General features: G+C 41.5%; 1 protein-coding gene across 5 annotated transcripts in view; it reads left to right on the forward strand.

The window, feature by feature from the left end:
• E2F3 (E2F transcription factor 3) overlaps positions 1-20,237 on the forward strand; it is a 90,534-nt gene that overhangs the window by 57,036 nt on the left and 13,261 nt on the right. For all 5 annotated transcript variants that reach the window (XM_079778071.1, XM_079778068.1, XM_079778067.1 and 2 more), the window contains one exon: positions 19,952-20,063. In XM_079778071.1, coding sequence (XP_079634197.1) covers positions 19,952-20,063 — 112 coding nt within the window. The remainder of the gene's footprint in view (positions 1-19,951; positions 20,064-20,237) is intronic.

Consider the following 20,237-nt stretch of genomic DNA (forward strand, 5'->3'; position numbering starts at 1 on the left):
CTGATTGCCCCTAACCACTCTGCCTGCTAGCCTGATAGCCACCTAACCGCTCCCCTGCCGGCCTGATTGACACCTAACTGCTCCCCTGCCAGCCTGATTGCCCCCAACTGCCCTCCTCTGCAGGCCTGGTCGCCCCCAACTGCCCTCCCCTGCAGGCCTGGTTGCCCCAACTGCCCTCTCCTGCAGGCCTGGTTGCCCCAATTGCCCTCTCCTGCCGGCCATCTGTGACAATTTGGAGGTAGCCATCTTGTGATGACATGGGGCGTCCATTTGTGACACGAGAGCATGAGGGTAAATTTGCATATTACCTCTTTATTATATAGGATTTAAATTTTGCTCCATTTGCGGCTTATACTGTTCTTCTGTAAAATACAGGTTCAACTTTATTTTTTTCCATATGTTACTCAGTTTACCTAACAACTTAGTTATAAAGCCCAACTTTACCCCTATTTAAACATTTTATAAATGAAAAATACCCACTATTTCCTTGGGAAACAAGAAACCATGGGTCAAGCTTTGGGGTAAGGGGGTGTTTAGGTCCTTTTTTTTAACTTAAGACAGTTCTTGCACTTTCTCCTCCCAGGGTAATGTTTACTCATGAGTGAATGAACAAAGTTAACTGAACCCATCTGCTCCTCTCTAGAGTAATGATAACATTTTTCCTCGTGACATCAATCTCAAGATTTATCTTAAGAGAATGTCTCATTTCACTCAAAGTAATTTGTCCCTTTATCACAAAGCCTAAAGCAGGATAGAAACCTTCCTAGTTACTCAGAGAGAATGCCGTTTGTGAGGCCTTAGAACAGTTCTCAGGGTGGTCCCCACACCAGCAGCAGCATCCCCTGGGAACATGGCAGAAACTCCCATCCTTGACCTACAGAATCAGACCGTGTGTGGTGGAGCCCAACAACCTGCCATTTCACGGCCCTGCAGGTGATTCTGAGCATGCTGGAGCTTGAGGTCATGACCTTGCAAGTTATATTTAATCTCTTGATGGAAAATTGCAATTTTAGAGTGCTGCCCTCTAGCTGGATAGGTTTGGTCTTTATCTTCTTGATATGGAAACATGTAACGACTCTCAGGAAATGACAATGTGTGTTCTTTGGCGGCAGTATTCTTAGAGTAGAAAACTCCTCTGGGTTTTTCCAGGAGTCACAAAGATATCTCACTGGTGCTTTGGACCGGTACATCATACCTCCAAAATTCTGCCGATTGGGTCAGTGCTTCCCTTTATCATATAATAAAAAACCAGCAAATCTGGTTTCTATGATATGCTAGGAAGTTTTTTAGCATTGAAAATTTCTCTTACCCTACAAAAGCATCATTGTTCCTTCTTGTCACTGCCCCTCTGCCTTTGAAAATCATTTGATATCAGAACAGAATCATATTTACCTCTGATGATTGCTGGCCACACCATAATTGTGTGTGTGCTTGGCAGGATACGGCCGACTTCCCATAAATAGCAGTATCTTTGGAGTCTATTTGCCAACCAGCTTAGAGTAGTGCTTCTGAAACTTTGCCGGACCTTTGAATCAGCCAAGTAGCTTCTTTAAACCCTGCCACGCAGACCACACTCCTATCCTAAATAAATATCTCATGGCTAGGGCCCAGGCATCAGAAGTTTCTAAATTTCCCACTCCATTGCAGTGTGTATCTACGTTTGAGAACCAGGACGTGTGCATTTGTTTGAAAGTGATTTTAGTTCTAACAAAAAGCACTATAGAAGAGGACTACAACATGCAAGATTGTGGTTCTGAAGATGTCCAATACAATCAGAACAAGAAATTTATTGCTTAACCAGCAGCTAGCTTGAAACTTAGATTGCCTCCTTTTTGCATGACTTCGTCATCGTGTGGAGAACCCATGTTGTAGCATGTGATTCTCTGCAACCTCTGTTTCATTGTCACAGTCTGTGGATTCTGTTGGCTGCAGGGAAAGTGACAAAGGTCCAAGAGCCGTCAGTAATAGACTTCCCCATTGGCTCTGCTTTGATGCATTTAGCAGGTTGATTCAAATCCCCTTTGGAAGCTTGGACCTCCAGAAGCTTCTGCTATCTTGGAGAGCTCCTGGGAACGCCACGGATTTTTTAAGACCCTTTCCTGCCTTCTAATCCATCAGATATTGCTTTGTCCACAGCAGTAGTTGACAAACCCCCCTTCAAAGCCCATCGTTTTATTCGTTGACCCTGCTGTACAGTTTTCCCTGTAGCAAGTCACAGTTGGCTGAAAGGGGAGATGAGGATTGAGTTCAAACCTTTCTGAAGGAGACAGGGCCCTGCTCATCATAAAGGGAACATTCTTTTGCATTGGCCCTGGGGCAGAGTGTCCCAAATGCTTTGACAGGGGTGCCAGTGGGTCATAAACAGTGTGGTAATAGGGTGGGGAGAGAAAGAATTTCTGTTATCCCTTTTATAACTCCAGGCAACCCGAGAAACCAGTTTAACAATTGAAGGGGCTGGGGATGGAGCTTATGTGTTTGGCGAAATCATAGGTCTTTTGGTATTAAACTTTTTGCTTAAGGTTCTCTAATGGTTTTTGAAGTGTATTTACCTTACCTGTGTTTTTAACTGTAATCTAATAAAATTTTCTGGTGAATTCAGTGTTTGTCAGGTGTTGGTCAGCCAGGGAATGTTGCGCAGAGACGGTTGTGTGAGTGGACAAAAGTGGGAAACTTTGATTAGCAGGTGAGGCTTCAGGGACCCGCATAGGCGTTCGGGTCCTAGAAAGTATGCTGGGGATTTTTCTAGTTCCACTCACTTTGTACAAGTGAGGAAACCGAGACCCAGGAAGGCTCTGTAACTTGGCCAACTTTTCTTGCCATTCTCCACAATCTCACAGTTTAAAATATATATACATTTTTAGTTATATTTTGCAAAGTGAGAAAAAGAATTATCACTCTGAGAACATCCCAAAGAGAATTCTCCTAAATTGTGGTTCAAATGGTCCTTGTCTGTTTTCCTCCTTGCTTTTTATGAAGTAATTAACTGCAAACACACACATTTTAGCGAGCAATGCAATGTCTGAATACAAATAGAAATAGATTTTGTAAAAAGGTAATGTCAGTCTATTAATTGAAAAAAGTACCAAAATAATCCCCAAATTCATTAATCGTATGTTTAGTAAGGGTTTTTGGATTGGTTAATTATTTTATAAAGCACTAACATTCTCAGATCTGTAAATTTTAACTAATTTGTAGAGATTGTGACGTTTTGTTTATCACACAGATAAACATTTGTTTTTTATTTTTAATTACCAGGTACTTATTTTGCATTTGTAATGATTAATTGCAAAAACGTTAACTCTGGTAATGGGATCCTCTAGGTGAATTCTTAGGTAAGACTTTGTGCTGAGTTCTTTGAAGTTCACTTGGGGTTATTCATCAAGAAAAGCAATGCATTTCCAGTTTGTGAACTCACTTTGCCCACGGGTGAGATTTCCAGGTTGAGAACCAGTGGCAGGAGAGGCAGAGGACGGATCTGATGTATGTGGGGCTTCAGAGTGAGGAGAATGTTTCCCCTTCACTCACTCGCCTGCATCTGGGAATAATGATAGACGAGAGAGAAATTGTCCTCCAAATTGACAGGTTCAACTAGAGTATTTTTGAGATCCTTAGTCTCCCAATGAACAAATATCTATTGAGGTAACAGCTGGTGCCTAGAAATGTTTTAAGGTATATAGGCTAGAGGTAGTGAAGAGATAAATGGTTAGAAAAAAAACCCACTGGTAAGAAAAGGAAACAAGCTCTCAGTGTAGCGACTTAGCTGTACCTGCCACTCACCATTGCCCCTTAAGAGAGCCTCATTCGCTCCACATGAGTGAAAAGTCCTGTTCAAATCAACTGTTGCTCTTCCTCTAATCATTGAGCTCCTTAATCAAGCCAGGTCCTTGATAAACTTTATTGTTTGTTATTGATTTTTATCCTTAATAAAGGTTAGCATTATCATCATCCCTTTCCTATACAACATATTAGCATTTTTTTTTCAAAACTCGTTTAGGTAAAGAACGTTTTTCTTTGTTCATTGAGTTCCGTATCATCAAGTTTGTATATTTTCAGAGTGATTGTAGCACCACTATTCCATCCCACATCTTCATAGCATTTATTCCTAGTATGTTTCCAAGCTTTTTTTTATGTGCACTTGAAAATGAAACAACTTCATATTCATTAGCAATCACTGCCATAGGCCTTTCTGTTTTATTGTGTGTGTGTGTGTGTGTGTGTGTGTGTGTGTGTGTATACGCATGCGTGCGCGGGTGTGTGCCTCAGAGGCAGTAGCTCATTACGAAGTAGAAAAAAAGCTAAGACCTTGTTGTGAATCTTTAGTGAGTGAGAGGCTTCTGAATCATGATCTCTATCAAAATGTTGGCCCACGTGAGTGTAACAGGGAATTCAAGTCCAATTTGTGTGCCAGAACCTGGGGAGTCATAAAACTGCAGAATGAGAGTGGAGGAATTGGATTCCTTTCAAGGAGTTGTGCCTTTTCTATGTCAGTGGCTGTATTGTTTTGCCCTGAAGATCTAAATTGAGAGGATGCATACTTCATTCGGTCCAGATTGAGGGGTCTTTAAATCCTGGGTCAAGCAGACTCTACTAGTGGAATCACTGCAGCTGCACAACCAGCTGTCAGTGTTGCCTGCTCACCCGGTGTGGCTCCTCTCTAGACCACCTCATAGACCACTTATCCATTTCCTCAGACTTAGGAAGCTCACTAGTGTTCTGCCCACTAGAGTGGGTCAGTTTGTTGACTGTTATACTGTGCATGACGAAAGGTTGCCAGTTCATTTCCTGGCCAGAGCACATACCTCCTGCATGCTCTGTGGCCACAGCCATTTTTGTTGGGATTTATTTATCTTCTATAATTGAAACTTTGTAGCCTTGAGCGGAGGCCAAGGCAGGCCAGGGCTGCTGAAGCTTGGCTTCCTCCATCGCCAGGGGCAACTCAGGCCTCCTGCTCTCTCCAGCTCCATGGCTGCCGCCATTTTTGTTGGGATTTATTTACCTTCTATAATTGAAACTTTGTAGCCTTGAGTGGAGGCCTGGGCTGGCCAGGGTGTGCGGAAAGCTTGGCTTCCTCCATCGCTGGGTGCAACCCAAGCCTCCTGTTTGCAGCCATCTTGGTTGGGTTAATTTGCGTACTCGCTCCTGATTGGCTGGTGGGCATGGCTTGTGAGTGTAGCGGGTGATGGTTAATTTGCGTATTACTCTTTTATTAGATAGGATATATGCATTCAGAGATCATAATAATCTGGCCACTCAGTGTATATTTGCTCCAAATCTGTGGCTTGACTTCATTATTTTATTATGGTCTTTTGATGATCATAATTAATTTTAACAGTTTTCTGCGTGTATGATTTGTGCATTTCTGTTTTAAGAAAACCTCTCCCGTGAAGTGGAATATTTTCTTCTTTATTTCATAACTTTAGCTTTAAAGTTTGGAGCAAAACTTTATGTAGGTCTGGAGTTGAATTTTGTATGGGTTGAGGTAGGGGTACAAATATATTTTATTCTCAGATAAATAATTGTCCTAGCACCATTTATTAGCTAGTCCATCCTTTCTAGTGATCTGCAGTGTCCCATTTGTAATATCTGACATTAAACATGTATGTGTGGATTTGTCTCTGGGTTTTCTATTCTAGTCTCTTGGTCTATTAGCCTAATCCTGGCCAGTACACATTTCACTAATTAATACAGTTTTATAGTAAACGTCTGGATATCTGGTAGGGCAAGTCTCTCTACCATGTCATTTTTTTTTCTTTTTTCAAAATTGTCTTGGTTATTCTTGGCTCTTTGCACTTAACCTATTCATGCTTAAATTATACCACTTATCTTACAATAATATGCTTTTATTTCTCACCTCCTGGACATTATGTTATTACTGTCTTGTATTTTATACTCTTGTTATAAACTCCACAATACAATTTACTGTTTGGTTTAGATAGTCAATTATCTTTTAAAGAGATTTAAATGTAAGGGAAGAGGGGACCTCACATATTAGTTCTTATGTTCATAAGTCTTTCAAGAGTATTCTTACTTCATTTATCATGTTCCTGCACCAGGAGAAAGTGAAACTATGTCCACCAGGACCAGGTGCCCTGTCCCTTGGAGCCAGAGTGATAATTAAATACTTTTTCTGAGACCTAAGGTGCTAGCACTGTGCTGCAAGCCATTTTAGCAACTGGGTTCTAAAGTAAACTCACTAATACCTCAATGGGAGAAGGTTTACTGACAGATTTTTTTTGAGGGGTGGGGGTGCGGGGGAGGTACTAGTAACGAAGCAATTGAATTACTACTCTCTAAATTGATGAACCCATAGTAAGACTTTCTTTATAGCTCTTCATTGCATCTATAAACTATTTTTTAGCTGTGAATCATTGACATAGGAGTATCTCCATGTGTTTAATTATCATTGTTTTCTATGGCTGGGATGATGTCCACCTATTCAAATGGATAGTTTAAATTGACTTTATTTTTAGTACTTGTTTCTAGTCCTTACATATAATACAAAATATGTCAGAGATGTAATCTCATTATCAAAAAAGATGATTGGCTTTCTTCATACAATTTTTAGTGTTTGGTATGAGCAATACAGATATCCTAAATTAAAACAGTAGTAGTTGCAGGAGGGTAATGGTTTATCCCATGAGTCCACAAATGACCTGCTGGTCAAATCTGGTCCACTGCCTATTTTGTAAATAAAGTTTTATTGGAATACAGCAAAGCCCATTCACTGATGTATTCTTGCTACAGTAGCAGAGTTGAGTAACTACAACAGAACCATGTCCCACAAGGTCTAAAATATTTACTATGTGGCCTTTTACAGAAAATGTTAACTTCTTGTGTATTCCATTGGTGTTGAAGTGAGGTAAAAGCCTAAGACCAAACCCGGCCACAGTGGCTTAGTTGGTTAGTTGGTTGAGCATCATCCTGTGCACCAAAAGATTGCCTGAGTCGCAGATGCGGGTTTCCCTGGTTGGGTGCATACAAAAGGCAACTGATATCTATCTCTCTCTCTCTCTCTCTGTCTCTCTCTCTCTCTCTCTCTCTCTCTCTTCCATCTCTCCTCTCCCCGCTGTCTTCTTCTCTCTAAGCATGTCCTTACGTGCAGACATAAAGAAAATATTAAGACTAAAAACTAGAGATTGGAAAGGGAAGTAGAGATAAACTAAATAGTACTCTGGTGGGAGATTCAAGTATACTATTGTGGGAGGCATCTGAGCAGCAGAATTAGAGCCTAAGCTTCATAACCGCCCATCACTAAATATACTGGAAATACTTTTGCCAACCTCCAAATTGGAAATTCAGATGTCTCAAGGGAATAATTCTTAAATTCCATTTTATGGTCAATAACTACATATTTAAGGTTAGCAATAATTGAAATGAAAGAAACATTATGAATTTGGTAATATAAATAAATTAAAAACCCTCTTTTAAATTAGTGGTTTAATTGCAGTTTTCCCTGCTCTTTATATTTCTGTAAAAGAATATAAAATTTAAAGTTCAAAGGGAATAATAAAGCTTAAACGTTGTATGGATGATAAAAACTTTAGCTCACTTAGATTTAGAGACCACTCTGACTCACAGATATAAAGAGTTATCATAGCATTTCTTTTATTAAAAATATCACTCATTTTCTCTTACTTGACCTGAGTAACAGTAAGTGTATTTACTTTATTAATCAGGCCTTTCTCATATGCTTCTTCACTCTTAATTTGGTATAGATTATATGTAAAAATAGAGATGATAGATAGATAGATAGATAGATAGATAGATAGATAGATAGATAGATAGAAGATAGAGAATTAACCTATAAAAGGTTTTCAGAGGGCCCTAGCTGGTTTGGCTCAGTGGATGGAGCGTCAGCCTGTGTATTGAAGGGTCCCGGGTTTGATCCCCAGTGTGGGGCGTGCAGGAGGCAGCCAATCAGTGATTCTTTCTCATCATTGATGTTTCTTTTTCTCTCTCCCTTCCTCTCTAAAGTCAAATATATATATATATATATATATATATATTAAAAGGTTTTCAGGGGGGTTTGTTTTTTAAGATCAACATTCAATTATTGGGGTAGAGACTTAGGAAGGAAAAATATTAGGGCTTCAGCTTCTATTTGCAAAAGAAATCATTGCCCACTTTATTTACTAATATAAAGTGCCTAGCACAGTGCCTTACACATAGTTAGTCGTCAGTACCACTGGCTGGTAAATGAAAATTAAATACATAGGGGGCCAATTCTGGCTCAGAAAGGCAGATTGTCATTGCATATTTATCTCCTTCCCCTTGAAACCCTATGAAAATAATAGTAAACAGTTTTGTTTTGTTTCCATCATTAAAAATGAGAGTGGTGACTTTAGTGAAAATAATTCAATAGATTTCTGGAATATAGAGAATGAATGGGGGCGTGACAAGCAGTCTAGCAGAACAGAAGCTGTGGCCAAAGAGAGTGTTGGTCTGCTCTGGAAAACCATAGAAGCTCGCATGGCAAAACCAAGAGTGCAAAAGGGATTAATATGAAGGTCTTTATACAGGATAAATGTCCAAAATCCAGGAGACAAGTAATTTTTGAGAAACCTCAGAATAGCTGAATTAGCTCCATTCTGGCATAGTATCACCTCAACTAGAATCATGCAGCTCCCACATGGCAGTGTGTTGCTTTATTCTTAAATATGAACAGACACAAAGCTTGACGATGTTTGAGAAAAGACTACAACATTCTACAGTGGGATCAAGATTTTTTTTTTGTTTAATGATTAGGAAAAGATGACTATAAAGAAAACAGATTAAACAGGAAAACTTTAAAGGAAATAATCAGGGGTATCAGAGAAGCTGTCCTATTCATAAAAATAAGAGCAAGATGCAATAAAATAGATTCAGCAGAAAGTAAAACAAATGTTCTTGGAAATTAAAAATAAGAGTTGCCCAATTTTTTTTTTAAAAAAGTGAAAAAGTGGAAGCTAAATTTGATGTAAGGACACAAGTAAATAGAACCAAAAAACAAACAAAGAAATAGAAGCTAAGAACTTTTAGAAGATCAATCCAAAAAGAATAGGAATTTTAGAAAGATTAGACAGAGACAGTGAAGGAATGATTTACAACATAAGTATCTCTTGTAGCTGAAGTTAAACGTAGTGTTTAGAAGCCCGTGATTTTCTCACACTGTGAGTGAGAAAAGATGCACATCTGAATACATAAGAGATTTTACTGTAAGGTAAGACAGGCCTGGGAGGTTTCAGAGATGTTAAAAATTGAATAGCTTCTAAGGAATGAGAAGCACTAGCTGCAGGTTTCTCATCACTGGAGCAGTGCCTTCAGTTCTGAGACAAGTGGTGTTCAGCCTTCAATTCTTTACCTAGCCAAACTATCCAGTGTGAGGGTGCAATACACATTTCAGATGTATAAGGATGCAAGTTTTCTCTTCCATACTACTGTTCAGATGTGTTCCAGGAAAACAATTGATAATAATGCAATCAACTCTGGCAGACTTGAGCAGAAAAGGAATTTATTGAGAGGATATTGAATAACTAACTAAATTGTCAAGACGAGAGAATCAAGCTTGGAGAATAGACAGGAACAAGGAAGGATCAATAACCAGAACCACAGCCAAAACATCAAACCACAGAAACCAGTCCAGCATCACTAGTCTCTCCTCCCAGGCTCCCCAGCCGTCACCACTGGTCTGCTTCCTTGCAGGAGGGACTCTAGACTCTCAAGTCCAGGGTAGCGTGCCTGCCTCTGCCAGCCTAAGTAACAGCTCTGGCCTAAGGTTCAGGGAAGCTGAGAAAGGGCACTGAGTCTTCAGCTTCTGTGGTAGAAAGGTGGCTGTGCCTCCCACCAATATACACAAACTGGTAAACTTCTAGTGATAGGGGGGTAGGTTTAGAGGCTGGGCAGTCAAATAAAATGTCAGGTATCCACCTCAAACTTCAGTACTGCATGCTGTCAGAGAAAACTGAAGAAAGACCACCGTGCAGCAGGCTTTTAAAACAGTCAGTCCAGTGTCTAGACTGCAGGAGGTCCAGGAGCTTCAAGCAGAAGAAAAATCGAATAACCAATAGGAAGGAGATTTGGAAAGTTGATATGGTGAAGGCAAATGGTGCCAAAATGCAGGAAAGACAATCAGAAAATCCTAACAAATGAGCTTTACAAGAAAGAAAATATAATCTCAGTATACTATTTGACTCTGCAGTGAATGATATTTGTATAGTCAAAATGCACAGCACTGGTATGCAACTATTGGGTAAAAGTGGTATCAAGAAGGAAGTCTACATATAAATAACGAAAATGGCTAAACCAAGAAATAGCTGTGTATGCTTATTACTTAGAGCCATGGTCGGCAAACTGCGGCTCGCGAGCCACATGCGTCTCTTTGGCCCCTTGAGTGTGACTCTTCCACAAAATACCACAGCCTGGGCGAGTCTATTTTGAAGAAGTGGTGTTAGAAGAAGTTTAAGTTTAAAAAATTTGGCTCTCAAAAGAAATTTCAATCGTTGTACTGTTGATATTTGGCTCTGTTGACTAATGAGTTTGCCGACCACTGACTTAGAGATACTGAGGTGTGACCCTGGGGAGATAATCATAAGCTCCCCAAGCTAGTGGGTTTAAAAAAATCATGTGCATATATTTATTTTTAAATTGTCTGAAATTACTTTAGAAAACAATAAATGTACATAGAAAGGAAGGCAGTCACCATTTCATCAGTAAATGGCTTCTATTCCAAAGTTGTGAAGCAGTTTGAGATTCCTTTTCCTTTAGAAACATTCATATGTATGTGGTTAGATTTCCAAAAATAAATACAAGTTATACTGAAGTTAAAATTCCCTAGATCTGTAGTTTAAAAATCAAAAGAAGAAAGATGGCCAAGTTTGGGGGCCCTTCTAGTAATCAGTGAGAAATGATGGGGCAATTTAGCAGTGAGACGGGCTGGGCCGGGACACATCGGAGAGAGAAGAGAGAGACTGCTCACCAACTGGTGTGGTGTGGGATTTAAGGGGAAGTCTCTACCAAGATAAATGCATGTTTGCTATTCCAGTCGCCACATGCCTCTGTCGTCTGTTCACTTCACCAGTTCTCTGAGATAATTGGGTTTCTGATTAGGCTTCTCACCTACTAGCTCATAGAGAAGCCGTTCATGTTAGATTATGAATTGACCTCTCGCCTAAAGAGCCAGAGATGACCTTTGAGCTCTTCATCTTAGGTAACCCATCTTGGAGAAAGATGGATGTTGGGGGTGTGGCTAATAGTATGTGAGTAAGGGACCATGGTCTGGCCCTTCTTTATCCTGTGCAGCAGGCCTCTCCTACCGCCAGGACCTCTGAACCAGGGCCCTCCAAGTCTCAGTGCCTCTGCTTGTGCTTGGCCAGCTGTTCAAGTCCCCCAACTCCACTCACTTCTCCGCAGGACAGAGCCCATTGACCTTCCAGGACTTGGCGCAAGCACTGCCACTTCTAACTGCTCTCTCCAGATCCCCACCACTTCTCCGCCCAGCCCGTCTTCCTGCCCTCCTGTACCCAACCGTGGGCTCGTTCAGTATTGGTCATGCATTTCCTGTTATTTGTTTGCCTGTACCCTCTTATGTAGCAGGGACTACCGTGTCGCCTTTGTAGTCATCACCTTTGCAGGGCCTGGTACACAGCAGACACGTAATACATAATTGAATGGATTAAAAAATGGTTAGTGCCCTAGCCAGTTTTGCTCAATGGATAGAGCATCGGCCTGCAGATGGAAGGGTCCCAGGTTCAATTCCAGTCAAGGGCACATGCTCAAGTTGTGGGCTTGGAGTGTGCAGGAGGCAGCCCATCAATGATTCTCTCACATCACTGATATTTCTATCTCCCTTTCCCTCTCTGAAATCAATAAAAATATATTTTTTTAAAATGGTTAGCCACATTGAGTTAATATATCTCTATATATCCTATATAATAAAGAGGTAATATGCAAATTGCCCATCATGCCCTCGCACAAGATGGCCGCCCCCATGTGGTCACAAGATAGCTGGCAGGGGAGGGCAGTTTTGGGCAATCAGGCCAGCAGGGGAGGGCAGTTAGGCATGACCTGGCCGGCAGCGGAGGGCAGTTGGGGGCAGGCGGGAGAGGCTCCTGCTGCCGCAGCTGCGCTTACCAACCGTGAGTCTGGCTTCTGGCTGAGCGGCACTCCCGCTGTGGGAGCGCACTGACCACCAGGGGGCAGCTCCTGCGTTGAACATCTGCCCACTGGTGGTCAGTGCACATCATAGCGACCAGTCAGCCGGTTGTAAGGGTTGCTTAGGCTTTTATATATATAGATAGACTAGAGGCCCGATGCACGGATTCATGCACCAGTGGAGTCCCTTGGCCTGTCCTGCGGGAATCAGGTGGAAACCCGCAGTCCGACATCCCCTGAGGGGTCCCAGATTGCTAGAGGGTGCAGGCTAGGCTGAGGGACCCCACCGGTGCACAAACCCGTGCACCGGACCTCTAGTAGTATATAGTCACAACTGGAGTCAGGTATTCTTTTCTTAAACTCCTTGTGCCCTAACCTGCTGAGCCAATGGCCAGAATCCAAGAGAGATCCAGCTGTGGCCTGGACTCCCGCTGGAAATTTCTTTGGGTTATTTCACTAATGTGCTTAACCTGGTCTTCATTCCTTTTATTTAATTTCTATTTTCTCTATTTCCCTTTTTCCTCTGTTCAAAATGCCTGTCTCATGTTTGGCTTTGAGACAGAAATGTATCATATATCTAGTTCTTTCCCTTGCCCAGTTCTCCTATTAACTGAGGTAAAGGGAGTTTATTTTAGTGTTCACAGTTTTTTAACCTACAGCAGGCCGGGCCTTTTTCTTGACTTAATTTTCTGGTGGCTCCGTTGAACGGTAGATAAGAACAACACTTGCCCTCCCCCTGTGAGGCTGGGATGCTCTTTCTGAAGCGCAGCCCATTTCTGTTGAACACATTGAGTGGTACATAAGATTTTCAAGTCTAAAAGTAAGTCACCAGACTTGTTTTGTTTAACCTCAAATGGGAATGACTTTTGTTCTTTGTTTTTGTTTTGTAAGGCAAGTAACTCACGTGTACCTTAAAATAATTTAGAAATGTAAAAAGCTAAGAAGAAAGTAAAACCATAATCCTACTCAAAGATTAATACCTTATTTCTATGTATATAATTTCCCTACAAAAATACAATTTTACTACTCACACCTGTTTTTTTAAAAACTTACATATAGCTTTATATCTGACATTCATTGCATAACATTCAATTATGTAAATGTACAATTACTGAATTATTCTTCTGATATTTTTTGACACATGAGGAAAAATGTAAATATTCAAAACACTGCTGTGCTGTTTTTTAACAGACAAACCCTAGAAACAACATAAATGTTCCCAGAATGTACTTCAAGAAGTGGAATTGCCAGGATGAAAGGGATAAATGTAACGTGTATAGTCACATCACTTTTAAAAATACAATCAAATACTACAGAACTATAAACATGAAATCAACACCCCGTATTTTAGTTCTTAGAGATTATCTCCTCTAACAATTGATGTGGATTTTCTCAGACCTTTCTTCTAGATACAGAAAATTTTATAATGAGGTCTATAGTTGTTGGTTTTTTTTTTTAATTTTTTTAAAATATTTTTTTTATTGATTTCAGAGAGGGAGAGAGAGAGATACAGACATCAATGATGAGAGAGAATCATTGATTGGCTGCCTCCTGCATGCCCCACCCCCGGGGATCGAGCCCACAACCCGGGCATGTGCCTCCGACCAGAATCAAAACCGGGATCTTTCAGTCCATAGGCCGACGCTCTGTCCACTGAGCCAAACCAGCCAGGGTAGGAGATCTATAGTCTTACAATTTTTTACCCCTGTGAGATCATATTATACATATCTTTCTACAATTTAACTTTTCCCCTTTATATTTCTTGAGAGTATTTCCAAATACAAGGTAGGGCAAAGTAGGTTTACAGTTGTTCATATGGAAAATAATACAATAATTAAATAATAATACAAGAATAAACTGTGTTTCACATACTCACAACTGTAAACCTACTTGTACCCCACCCTCTATAGAAATTAATCTCTAGGATATATAAATACATATGCCTACCTATATATACATACACACACACACACACACACATATCTATATATATGAAAGGCTAATATGCTAAGTGTCCAACCGTTAGACCAGTAGCTATGACGCGCACTGACCACCAGGGGGCAGACACTCAACACACAGGCATGGAAACATGGAACAGAAATGAATCTCAGGGGGAAAGGGGCTAAGGGGGAGGGAGAAAGAGATTAACCAAAGATCTTATATGCATGAATCCATGCACTGGTGGAGTCCCTCAGCTTGGCCTGCGGGGATCGGGCCAAATCCGTGCACTGGGCCTCCGACATCCCCCAAGGGGTGCCGGATTGCGAGAGGGCACAGGCCAGGCCAAGGGACCCCACCGGGCCTCTAGTGTATATACATGTTTTTAAATTATTTTTTTAGTATTCCCCTTACACATTGGTAACGTTGGAGTTTTGTGATTTACCTGCCAAGAGACTTTGGGAATTTATTTCTTGGTTTCATTCAAAATAAACAAGTTAATTTGCATGAGTTCATGCCATATGCAAGGCTCTGGAGAAATTTAACTGCTAAATGACCCGAGCTTTTGGTCCAGGGAGAAAAACTGGAGCATGTGTTATGATTGGCAACCCAGAAGTTGCTATGACAGCAGAGGAGGGGCATCTCAATCAGACTAGGGAAGTGCTCACTAACAAATTATTTGAACAGACCTGGGTTCAAATCTTGGTATGTGTGATTTATTAACCGAGGCTATAGGTAATCTTTCACTTAACCTGCTCAGTGCAAGGTGGGTTTAGTACCTAACCCGCTATGCCATCATGAGTATTAATTGGGAAAAGGATTATAGAAGAGTGTTGAACATCCATTAGTAGGATTCTCATTAAGTAAACAAGTCATTGTATAGTAATACAATATTATGCCGCTATGAAAAATAAGGTCATTCTAAGTATTACTGATAGGAATCAAACCCTAAGATGTGTTGTAAGAATAGTATGTGGTTTACTACCATTTGTGTAAAAATTTTCTAAAGGTGTGGTTGTGTATATTTTAAAAAATTGTTTTAAGGTGTGGTATGTGTATTTACATAGACTATCTAAACAAATACCAAAGTAACTTAATAATGCTTGCCTTTAAGGAAGGGAATTAGGGATCAAGATTAGGAGAAAAATATGCTTACTGTGTATACCCAGTTGTGTTGTTTGAGTTACAATGTGCATTTATTTATAAAGGAGAGGTTTTTTTTTAAATAATGAGAAGTTTTTTTAAATATCATAAAGTAAGATGGTATCAATATAATAAATTCTTCAAATATTTTTAATATGTTTTTATTGATTTTAAAGGGAGAGGGGGAGAGAGAGAGAGAGAGAAACTTCGATGATGAGAGAGAATTATTGATTAGCTGCCTCATGCACGTCTCCTACTGGGGATCAAGCCCACAACCCCGGGCATGTGCCCTGACTGGGAACTGAACCGAGACCTGGTTCATGGGTTGACCCTCAACCACTGAGCCACACAGGCTGGGCTCAAATATTTTTATATGGAAGTTTTTTACAATAATTTTTATAAAGTGATTATAAGCATGGACTTTGGTGTAAGCATACTTACTGGCTGTGGGGTCTTAGAAAAGTTATTAAACACTCTAAACCTTAGTTTTCTCCTGTAAAATAGGAGATAATAGAAACTACCTTGTGAGGTTATGTGAAAATGAGATAACACAATCATTTGGAAAGCAATTAACATGGTGTATGAAATACTGTAAGCACTCAAATATTCATTATGTTATAGTTAATACTAAAGAGCCATATCTATGCGGACTCTTGGTTGCCAGTGGTAGTAATCTAACTCAGTTGTCTTCTAACAAAAAGGAGTTTGTTGGCTCACAGAAATGAAAGCCTACATGCTTTTAGGCATGGCTGTATCTAGCACCTCCCTTAAAGGTATTGGGACTCAGCCTCTCTCCAGCTCTTCACTCTACTTTCTTCTCTGTTGGCTCAGTTGCCAGGTAGCTCCAGACTTGCACCCTACTGCCTAAAAACTCCCAGTGAAAAGAACCTGGTACTTTTCAACAAAAATCCCAGGATTGACTGATTGATCCACTTTGTTCATGGGCCCATCTCCAAACTAGTCACCTAGTTAAGGAACAGGAATGCACTGATTGGTAGGCCCAGATTCCAGTCCTCACCTTTGTAACCTTGATGGCAAGGGTCAGTTTAAGATGTTGAGCAATAGTAGTTTGTTTTCAGGCTTGGAGACATAGAAACCTTCCCCAACAACAAAAATAGGGGCAATAAATGCCGGGCAGATAGAAACTGGATGTTTCCCACAGCCCACTGCTTGGCTGCCTGACCATTAGTCCTGTTATTTTCATATATGTGTTTTCAGAAAGGCTTAATGGTACAACTGTTCATTACTAAGGAATGTGATCTCAGTTGGAGCTGAGGTCCCAGGAAGGTGCCATGTGGATGATCTCTCATGTCCAGCCTTGACTCCTGCTTAAGACCAAATGGCTGGGCCTTCTGTTGAGCACCAGAAAGATTAGTTGCTTCACTAGTTGGGAGCATCTAATATGAAAATCTGTTTATAAACAGAGTAACTCTCAGTTCCACAAGATGTTCACACTAAGAGCAACCAAAACTTGAGATGAGCCCTGGCTGGTATAGCTCAGTGGGTTGGAATGTCATCCCATGCACCAAAAGGTTGCTGGTTCAATCCCCGGTCAGGGCACATACCTAGGTTGCTAGTTCCACCCCTGGTCTGGGGGAGGCAACTAATCTATGATTCTCACATCGATGGTTCTCTCTCCCTCCCCCTCTCTCTAAAATCAATAAACTTTTTTTTTTTTTAATAAGATGACCAAGAGAATAGATTTTAATCTGCCCTGGTGCTCAGCCCAGGGCAGGGGGGTGTAGGCAGAGACTACCTGCACTATTTAAATCCTCCTGCCTAGTTTTTGGGTTGTTTTTGTTTGTCTTACCAAGCGTGTGTGCTTGAGTTTGCTAAGTTAAAGTAATGCCACTCCAGCATGTGTAAAAATTCTTAGCCTTTCCCCAAAGAGTCCAGTTACTACACTCATCCTCTGATCTAGGACCTGCAAGTACTGTGTGTCCTCGCAAGTCCAGTTCAGCTCCTGCTCAGTGAACAGTGGGGGAGCGGTAGCAGGGAAGCCCAACAGAAACATCCGTTTGGAAAAGGGAAGGAACACGCAGTGGGCGCCTCCCGTAGCACATCATGTCCTCAGCGGGGATGCTGGCACTTGGAGACTTGGTGGTGGAGACGTGGCTTGCTTGTGGGATCAACATGGCCACCTCGATTTCTACCCTCTCAAACAAAGCTCGGACCTTTTTGGTGTAGATTTATAGGCTTCCGTGGTTGATGGTCTTGGAGGCTGAGAATCTCTAGATGTAGAGATTCTCTGGCGATACAAGTGCCTTTATAACGGCGATTTTTCTGTCTAGTATTTAGATTTGGTGAACTCTGACATTCGGTGCTTGGTGACCAGGACACATCATGAGTAGTCCTGGTTCCTAAAGTTCCATCTCAGTTTCTAGCCTACAGTTTACTGCTTCCATAGGCCTTTGGCAAAAGTAATATTCCCCAGTGCTGGCCAGTGGTGGTTCCCCATTGTGAGGATTCAGGAGAATACAGCCTTAGGGGCACAAAGTTCCAGACCCCAAATGCTTCTCCCACTTGCCTCCCTTCTGTGGACTTTAGCATGGGCAGAGAACATGGCTCTCTATCTTGGATTACTTTCTACCGAGAAAAATGGCCTCCATGGCAATGCTCTTCTCTACTTTTAGGTAAGCCAGCCTCGAATGAAGTGACGGACACAACGGCCACTCTAACAGCCTTGCCAGCCGCACATACTCAGCTAATCCCACAGGCTATTGCTTACACCACCACACTTTCAGGTTCTCAACTCAAAGTGCTTTAAGCAAAAAGGAGGTTTTATTGACTAATGTAACTGAAGAGTCTGGGGCCCCTTCCCCTCCATCTCTCCACTCTGCTTTCCCCCGTGGGGCCTCCCTTCTCAGGTAGCTTCTGGCTTCCAGCTTATCAGCTTGACCGGGAAGATACCCCCCTTCTTGCCAGTAGTTCCAGAAAAAGGCCTAGAGTTGGCCTTTGTTCACCCAGCTTTTGTCATGTGCCGCCCTAACCAGCCACTGTGGGTAAAGGGAAGAGGGAAGGGAGGACAGACCACAGTGACTGGCCAGACAGACCTGTGTGCCCTGAGGCTGGGTAGGGGGTACTCCCCAAAGAACAATCGGGCGCATTTGCCTGGTGAAGAGGCAAATGCGCCCGTTTGCCTGGGCCAAACACAACAACAGGCCCACACAAGGATTGGACAGTATTTGGGAGGAGGAAATGAATTTGAAAAAAAATTGTGAATTGTCATTCTTACTAGTAGGCCTTTAGAGTAATGTTTAGCCAACAGAAAGGTAATCTAAGCCACATAGTAAAAGGAAAGAGGTGAAATAATAACTTTAATTCTATCTTATTTTGTAAAGTCAAAATACTACATTTTTTAATTCATCAATTTTAAAATTATTAAGATATTTTACCCTTTTTTTGTACTGTCTTCAAAATCCAGTGTGCATTTTATTTTTTCCCCAGTTTTTTTAAAGATACGTTTTTATTGATTTATTTATTTTTTTTTAGAGGGAGAAGGGGAAACACTGATCAGCTACCTCCTGCATGCCCCCTACTTGGGATGAAACCTGCAACCCAGGCATGCACCCTGACTGGGAATTGAACCAGTGACCTTTTGGTGCATGGGACAACACTCAACCAGCTGAGCCACGTGTGGCTAGTTGCTTACTGTAGTGAACAATACAAACTGCTGACAATTTCAATAGAGAAGCTGAATATTTATCATCAGCTGATAAAAAATTACTTCCGTTTCTGTGTCAGGGGAAATTATTGTGAATCCCCTCATTAGAAGAACCTGCCCTAAAATAAACCTAAATACACATTGCCGTGTGTAGTGTCTTGTTGGGGCTACTTCTGTCTGAAACACCCATCACACCCATACAGTTAGTACTCAACAATGATTTCTTTAATTCTCTGTCTTCTCTTGTGGACTCTATGCCTTAGGTAGGCAAGCCCTCATGTATCTTCCTTACCTCTGTTCCCTAAGCCCAGTGCCCAGTACATAGAAGACACTAAGGGGATAATTTTAAAGTGACATGAAAATAAATTTAAAACTTTCGTGAGGACTTCTCATTTAAATGCCAGGTTTGGTGACTAAATGGCGGAAGTAATACCAGTTGAAGCCCAAGATTGAGTATTTGCAATATTTGTTATTGTGACGAATGACCATCTGTAGTCTGTGACTAGTTGTGTTACCACAGTCACTTAGTGATTGAAGGCCTATAGAAACCCAGGCTCTGTGCTGAGCACTAGGTATATACAAAGATAAATGAGAAACAGATTAGTAAAATAACTCTTATATCTAGTAAGTGTTACGATACAAATAAACACAGGCTGTTTGGGGAAGCACAACGAACGAAGGGGGTCCAGCCCAGGTCAGAGATGGAGAGAGGCAGTAAAGGCTCACTGGGGGGAAGTTAATTTCAGTTCCATGGTGCCTGCTGGATTCTCAGTATCTAGCCTCATGCCTGGCACATGTGTTGAATCAATGAATAAATGAACAACGTGGCTTCTGGATCTAATCCTAAAGGATTGCTGGATTTGTCCATCTGAGTGTATACAGATGATCGTCACAGATGAAGAGAGAGCTTGGGGAATGGCGAGACCCTGGGCGGGGAATGGCAAGACCCTGGGCGAGCGGAGCCAAGGTGTGCGAGCAGGCACGAGGCTGCAGCACTGGGCAGGGGCCAGATCCCACACAGCCTCCCTTGTGATTGTCCATGTGACCGGGACGAATGATTGTACTTTCTTATTCCAGGCCAAGCGAAGGCTGGAGCTAGGAGAAAGCGGTCATCAGTACCTCTCAGATGGTTTAAAAACCCCAAAGGGCAAAGGGAGAGCTGCACTGCGAAGTCCAGACAGTCCCAAAAGTAAGGATTCTTTCATCTCTGATTCTCTGTGGTGTGGGCTCCCAACTTTCAAAGCTTGCGGCTGGAAGGATGCCAAGGTGTGAAAAACTTTGCCCTGTTTTGTTCTTTGTCATTTCTTTCTGTGCCTATCCAAAAAGTAAATACAGTGTCTGCAGACACCCAGCAAAAGGTTGA

This window comes from Cnephaeus nilssonii (genome assembly GCF_951640355.1).
Source record: "Cnephaeus nilssonii genome assembly, chromosome: 7".
Classification (NCBI taxonomy): domain Eukaryota; kingdom Metazoa; phylum Chordata; class Mammalia; order Chiroptera; family Vespertilionidae; genus Cnephaeus; species Cnephaeus nilssonii.